Source organism: Empidonax traillii, unplaced genomic scaffold, assembly GCF_003031625.1.
Source record: "Empidonax traillii isolate 1590-97213 ecotype Southwest subspecies unplaced genomic scaffold, ASM303162v1 scaffold534:size827195, whole genome shotgun sequence".
Taxonomy (NCBI): Eukaryota; Metazoa; Chordata; class Aves; order Passeriformes; family Tyrannidae; genus Empidonax; species Empidonax traillii.
In genome coordinates this window covers 420,341-427,647 of record NW_020955727.1, presented here as the reverse complement: position 1 = coordinate 427,647, position 7,307 = coordinate 420,341, and the positions used below count along the sequence as shown (strand labels likewise).

The following is a 7,307-nucleotide window of genomic DNA, read 5'->3' as shown; positions in this document are numbered from 1 at the left end:
ACCAAGCAGGTAGTAAAAGCCATTTGGGTCTCACAGCTCTTGTCCCTGCCTGTCTGGGGTGGGGGTGAGGATGGAGCTTCTCCAAATGCTGGAAGCACCTTGTTCTGTGACACCACAACGTGTCAGCTTTGAGAAATTAAATAATAATCAGGCCCCGGGAATTTTCAGTTTTATGTTATTTGCTGCTGTCTTTGAGGGGAAAAAGATGGGGGAGGTTTAAGGATTAAAATAGAGAATTATAACTGGTGGCAAATATTTTAGGGGAAGCTCTTTAATGTGTGTACTAATGCTGCAGGCTGTTATTTACTAAGAAAGAGGGAGGAATGAAGAGTTTTAAAAGAGGATTAAGAATTGGCATTTTATTGTTAAAATGGAGAGCTGGAAAAGCACCAGCTCATTTTTCTGTCTGTTGGGCTGTGTCTGAATGAAAAGGGGAAAAAAAGCTGTAGTATTCCTGGAAGGGAAATGATGAGAGAATTATCACTTCTCTTGTAAATCATATTTAATGCTGTTCGCAGGAGTTCAGACAGACTCTGATTTTCATTACTAGTATTATACTTGATCTTGGTTTATGGACACAATGTGCAGAGAAATTGATTATTTTCCCCCATTTCTCAATAGCTGCTGCCATGGAATGCTTAACAAGCAGGAATTAAAATACTGCTGTGCTGTGGAGCCACTGTCTGGAGGAATTTCGTTGATATTTGTACATGTGAAGTAAATCCATGTGAATTTAGCCAACACTTTACCTGACCAGGCTCCCCAGGGCATTTGTCACAGCCCCAGGGCTGCCAGAGCTCCAGGAGGGTTTGGACAACACTCTCAGGGACAGGGTGGGATTGTTGAGGTGTCCTGTGCAGGGCCAGGAGTTGGACTTGGATGGTCCTCGTGGGTCCCTTCCGATTCAGGACATTCCATGGTTTCTATGATTTAAATTCACTTCTAGCTGTAATTAATGACTGTAAATAATGCAGATATGTAAATAGTGAAGGCTATAAGCCTGGAAGGCTGTTGAGGTTGCACCCAGGGTGCTTTCCTGCCGGGCTGTGTCTCCTCTGGCAGCAGGCTTGGAAAAGCCTCTTCTTACAAACACTTGCCCCTTGGACAGCTGAGATGAGACGTGCCAGTCAGCACAGAAATATTTGATGTTTTCTCAGCTCCACATATGCTTTTTGCCTCCTGCTCTTTCCCATCTGAGGCAAGGGCCTCTCGCTGCATATTTTCTTCCCGTGTCAGCTGGAAACAGGCTGGGCTGCTCTGGTGGCTGCTCTGGTTGCTGCTCTGGTGGCTGCTCTGGTGGCTGCTCTGGTGGCTGCTCTGGTGGCTGCTCTGATTGCTGCGTTGCTACAGAGACCCCTGGGCTGGGGGCATCAGGCAGCTCCACAGACACGGGCTGGGGGTTCCCTCCATGAGCACAGGCACTGCCTCCTTCAGCACGTTGGGCTGGGCTTGAAAGGGGGCAGTTAGATGTGGAGCCACGGGGCTGGACCAGAGGGGTCGAAGAAACCAGGGTTTTTTGGGGGGGGTTTGGTTGGGCTGTGGGGGTTTTCTTCTTTCTCTGGAGGCCAGCAGGCTTTATCCGTTTGCCTCTCTTCACCTGATCTGTCAGATGGCCTGATGGAGCATATTGGAGCTGGGGAATTGCTCAGTTCTATCCCCTGCTTAACCAGTCCCCAGCCTACCCCAGCCTAAGCTCCTTAGAACTTTCACACATTAACCCAGATACGTTTGTTTGGGCCTGTTGGGCTCCCAGGAATGTGCAGCCCCAGCGTGCCTGCATCTGTGCTTTCCTCCTGGAAAGGGTGCTCAGGAACTGGAGCTGCCCAGGGAGGTTTGGAGTGCCCAGCCCTGGAGGTGCCCAGGGAAGGCCTGGCCGTGGCACTCAGTGCTCTGGGCTGGGGGACAGGGTGGGGATGGGGCACAGGGGGGGGATCTGTGGGCTGGGAGGGCTTTTCCAACCTAAATGATTCTACGGCTTTGTGTTTAAATTCCCCAAGGCAGAGGTGATGTGCAGGTCAGGTAACACAGCATCTCCATTTCCCTCAGGTGCTGTCACTGGTGATCCCCACCCAGCTGCAGAGGGTGACACACAGGGTGACCCACGGGGCCCTGCACAGGCTCTTCCACACCAGGTATTGCACTGCCCTGCCTTTGGCATTATTTTCTGCTAAATATCTGTGGCTCCTGTTGGGCTCTCCTGCCACCACCAGAGCTCTCAGTGTTATCCTGAGGTATTCCCTCATGGTCAGGGATGTTTGTCGGGGGTTACAGGTTCCCTTTAAGGTTTGCCATGCTGTTGTCTCTCTCTTCCTTGCTCGTTGTTTAGAAGGTGGCACGCTGAAATATTTGAACATATTGACAGATGAAGATAATGTGGCTCAGTAACAGATGTTGCTCACGCTGGTGGGAGCTGCCTCCCCACAGGAATTACCACGGCCTCTCTGGCAGCTGCAGATGGAGTCAGACAGGCTCCATCCTCCCCCTCAAATCCCATTAGCCTTAGTCCAGCAGCCTGGATGCCCAGGTGGCTCAAGGGAAGCTGCCCAGCTGCCAACACGCAGCCTGCTGGATTCAGGTGGCTTTTGTAGGGTCTGTGAACTCCGGTGCTTCAGGGCTCATTTAAATACCTTTTCCCTGGGGGCAGTAGCTCCAGTGGGCAGACACTTCAGGGTGTGACATCTCCAGCTGTGGTGTGAGTGCTGGGCTTGTTGTGCTGCCTGTTTTGCAGATCCTGTGCTGTAACACAGCCTGAGACAGAGAGGTGACACTGTCAGATAGCTGGGGACACTGGGACCCCCACCCCGTGCACTGGAGCTGGTGTCCACCTCTGCCAGCCTCCTGCCACTCTTACTTCGTGCAGCTGCTTATCCTATGACAGTGTTTTTAAGATGGTTTACTGGGGTTTTCTTTGCTGTCAGAGCAGCAAATGTCTTCTGGCAGAATGCTTTGTGGCCCGTTGCTGTGGCATGTGTTGTCAGCAGCAAAGTGATTATGAGACTTTGTACTGACAGGGAGGAAAAATCCAAAGGACGTGGAAATAATGCAGTGAATTTAACTGGCGTGTTTAAAGGAGTGCATGTGGGAAGAAGAGAAAGAGAAGCGAGTGGATGGAGAAAACACTATTAATATGCAATCCATGCTGGCCTGAAAACCTAAAAGAGGTGTCTCCTTGCATTTGGAAAGTCTTTGATCACCTCTGAGCGTACTTGACCTGTTAATCAGGATGCTGAGTATTAAATAGACTGTCCCCTTTCTGTTCCAGGAGCTGTTTGTTTGTTGTCCTGCACATGGCCTTGCAGGCTGCAGTGTTTGGGGAATACACCTGGGAGGTGTTTGGGTACTGCTGGGAGCTGCAGTTCCACCTCCTCCTCCTCCTCCTGCCCTACCTGCTGCTGGCTGGGAACATGGGCTGCTTCCTGCTCTGCTCCCGGGCCAACCCTGGTAAGCTCATGCTCGTGCTGGAGCTGTTTGAAAACCAGCCTTAAAAATTCTATAAATACCTCTTTTTTTCCCACTGTTTTTCTTGTTTCTTTGACAGGGATAATAACGAAGTCAAACCATGCATCCCTGGTTAAGGTTTATGCTTATGATGGGGTGATGTTCCAGAGGGGCACCGTGTGTCCTACGTGCACCATGGAGAAGCCAGCCAGGTCCAAGCACTGCAGTAAGAGCCTGAGCTTCCCTGAGAAGCAATCCTTTCCCAAGGGAATTCTGCACCAGGAGCTGCAGTTCACAACTACAGCTGTTCTGTTGTGAGCTCAGTGCACACAGGGCTGTGTTTGTTTTCCTGGGGTCCCAGCTCACAGCTGCATTTGCCCAGCCGTGGAACTGCTTTGTTGCTGTTTCTTCTCACAGAAATTACCGGTTCTGATGGTCTAATTCAGGGTCAGGAACAGCCAGGTTTTTGAGCAGCTGGAAGTCTAAATGAGAAATTATCACCTGTCAAGACATAAGTTCAGGATTTTGTGTTTCACAGAATCCTGGAATGGTGTGGGTTGGAAAGACTTTAAAGACCATCCTATTCCAACCCCCTGCCATGGGCAGGGACACCTCCCACTAGCCCAGGTTGCTCCAAGCCACATCCAGGCTGAACTGCAACACTTCCAGGGAGGAGTAGTGCACCTCCTCTTTTTCAGCAAGAGTTTGCTGTTCTCTGAAGTAAAGGGGGGAGCTGCAGTCCCTACCTTTCAGGTGCTTTGCTGTGCAGTACTGTCAGGAAAACCAAAGCTGCAGTCTTGGTTGAACAGGAGAGGGGACACCTGTTTTTTCTTCTGACATGCATTTGTAATTAATGTCTTTGCTTCACAAGCCGTCGGCTGAATCCCGCCTGTCGTCCTCACGTGTTCTCAGGTTAAAAGCTCTCCCAGACTGCGTAAAAATCAAACTGGTCCCCTGAAACCCCGGTGACCAGCCCTTTGCCGTGTCCCTGCCCCCCAGGTGTGTGCGGGACGTGCGTGCACCGCTTCGACCACCACTGTGTGTGGCTCAACAACTGCGTGGGGGCCTCCAACGCGGGCTGGTTCCTGCTGTACCTGCTGTCCCTGACGGCCACGGCTGCCACCCTCACTGCCCTCACCCTGGCCCTGCTCACCCGCGTGGTGCTGCTCTCCAACGTCATGCACAGCTCTTACCTGGATGCCCAGGGCCAGGAGCACCCTGTGGAGATTCCCTTCCTGGTCCAGGTAAGTCGGCGCTACGGGAGGTTCGGCCTCGCTCTTTGCTGTCGGGGATCTTTTCCTGTTCCCCGCAGTCTATTCCCACCCCGGCAGTTTCAGCAGCTCTACGCAGCTGATTAGGTTTAGAAAGCTGCCGTTGCAGGATGCTTGAAAAATGTGGGTTTTTTTTCTCCCAGCACCTCCCTGTGCTCTCCCGTTCTTTGGATTTCTGTCTCCAGTGTCTGTCACTCAGCAGACCTGGATCATAGAGGATGACATTCCGTGACCACCTAGTGTAGGAACATTTAGGAAACAGCTGACAATCCTTGACATCCTCATGGAGATGTTCAAGCAGGACCCACTACCCTGGAATTTAGATACTTGGAATATTTTCTCTCACATTCAAGCAGAGGGTGACTGTGAGACTCTAGCACTTGAGTAATTTTTCTCTCAGTCCCCTCATCCCTGTAGTGTGGCAGTGAGGTGGTAAGTACTAAGTGCTTTATCTTTTCCTCATCCTAGACAGCAGATGTTTCAGCCTTGGACTCTTACAAAGGGATCCTGGTCAGGAAATGTTTGAGCAATGCCATTACCACTCCCTGGGGGTGGGGTTCGACTCAGAAAAGAGCTCAGCAAAACCCAAAGTTGTACCAGATTGTTGCCCCTTCACTTGGCAGTTTGTTTTCAGATGATTTGTGTTAATGTTTTACAAAGTAAAACAACAACAAAAAACAAACAAGCAAAACTCCAAACACAAACAGTTGGAAATAGAGACGGGTGTGGAAAATCCTCCCACATATTAGCAAGGCTTGGGAGAAAATACATGTCTGGGACTGTGCATGCTCTGCTCAGAGGTTCAGGTAGAACCATGGAATTGTTAAGGCTGGGAAACACCTTTAAGATCATCAAGTCCAACCATCAAGCAGCACCTCAGCCCCGTCCACCGCTAACCCACGTCCCCAGGTGCCACATCCACACAGTTTTTGAACGGTTGCAGGGATGGGGACTCCACCCCTGCCCTGGGCAGCTGTGACAATGCTTTGCAGCCTTTCCTGTGAAGAAATTTTCCCTGATATCCAGCCTAAACTTCTCCTGGTGCAACTTGAGGCCGTTTCTTGAGGAATGGAGCCTCGCTGAGCTGGGTGGGGGTCAGGGCTGGCACCTTGTTCCTGGGGCTCCCCCACAGTTCCACGTGCACATGGATGTTCATTCCAGCTGGGCTTTTAGAGTGGCCATGTGATTTAATCCTCCAGTTTTTTAACTAAGTTATTTTTCCCTTTCCTTGCAGCACCTTTTCCTGACTTTCCCTAGGATTGTCTTCATGCTGGGGTTTGTTCTCCTGCTCACACTCGTCCTGGGTGGATACAGTGCTTTCAGCCTGTACTTGGCCTTCACCAACCAAACCACCAATGAGTGGTGTAAATCCAGGAGACTGGGGCTGTCCCACCATCTCTCATCACAGCCCCCTGACAGACAACTTGTCTACAAAAACATTTATTCTAAAGGAATCTGGAGGAATTTAAAGGAAATCTTTAAGCCTCCTACAGCACTGGAAAGGAAGAAGAAAACATGAAGATATTTGGGCATCTTTAAACTTTGTGAGATTTTATTCCAGCAGTGGGTTTGGATGCCCCAGCAGCTTCTGGGACAAGATCACTGCAGGATTTGGATTGATGGTGCCCCAGCAGAGCACCATTTAAGATCCCTCCCTCTCTGAGGTTCAGCTCAGTCCTGTCTGCAGTGAATGCTTCTCCCTGGGAAGGGCTAACACAGACCTGCTGTGAATTTTGAGGAAGCTGCATCTTTTTGTGAGTATCTTTAGGAAATTATCAACCCATTACTGTAAGTACAACAGGCTGTGTGTATCTAACTGGAAAAAAAGATGGTTACTGGCAGGATCTTGACCTGCAGAGACCATGTTCTGCTGCAGATTTTGTACTAATAACACCTTTATTTGGGGAAGGACATTAAAGTGCTGCATTTCCTTACCCGTCTCTTCCTTGATCCCTGTTTTCAGCTCCTTCACCTCATCAATAAGATGCCATTTCAGCCTGAAAATTGTGAAAATGGGGAACTCTGGACACAATTTCAGCATCCTCATACCCATCTCTGGACAGAGAAGGGTATCACAGATTTGATAGCTCTGGACATAGAGATTCCAGACTTAATCCTTCTGGCATTTCCCATCTTTATTCCATTGTGTGGTTTTAGGCATTTCTCTGTGTTTTGGGCACTTTGCTGCAGGGGAAGTTGCTGTTTCCAGGGCTGCCCCCCTGCAGTCACTGACCAGGCCACATCAAAGCAGAGCAGTGACTACTCCCCCACTTCTTAAGCACGGTATAAAAGCCCCCATTTCTTTCTCCTTCCAGAAATTCTTCTGTTGGTGTGATAACAGAGCAGAAATTAAAAAAAAAAAAAATTTAGTAAGAACTTTAAATAATTTTATTTTCAAAAATGTATTTATTTACATGCTGAATCTGTACAATATGCAATTAAAAATTCATATATGGTTTTAAAAAAACCCCAAATTCCTATACAATATGGCTTTCCAGCCCCCAGACTGGCTCTCAGAGCAGCCTGGCTGGCATTGCAGGGTACAAGGATGCATTCAGAGACCAGTACATAAGGCTACTTGTCCAGGATATCAAATAA

General features: G+C 49.4%; 1 protein-coding gene across 1 annotated transcript in view; it reads left to right on the top strand.

Annotated features, from left to right (window-relative positions):
• Positions 1-6,395, top strand: part of ZDHHC4 (zinc finger DHHC-type containing 4) — a 12,924-nt gene extending 6,529 nt beyond the window's left edge. Inside the window, exons 2-6 of the mRNA XM_027897253.1 lie at positions 2,015-2,132; positions 3,263-3,441; positions 3,539-3,664; positions 4,438-4,682; positions 5,944-6,395. Coding sequence (XP_027753054.1) covers positions 2,015-2,132; positions 3,263-3,441; positions 3,539-3,664; positions 4,438-4,682; positions 5,944-6,228 — 953 coding nt within the window. The 3' untranslated portion in view covers positions 6,229-6,395. The remainder of the gene's footprint in view (positions 1-2,014; positions 2,133-3,262; positions 3,442-3,538; positions 3,665-4,437; positions 4,683-5,943) is intronic.
• The last annotated feature ends 912 nt before the right edge of the window (positions 6,396-7,307 follow it).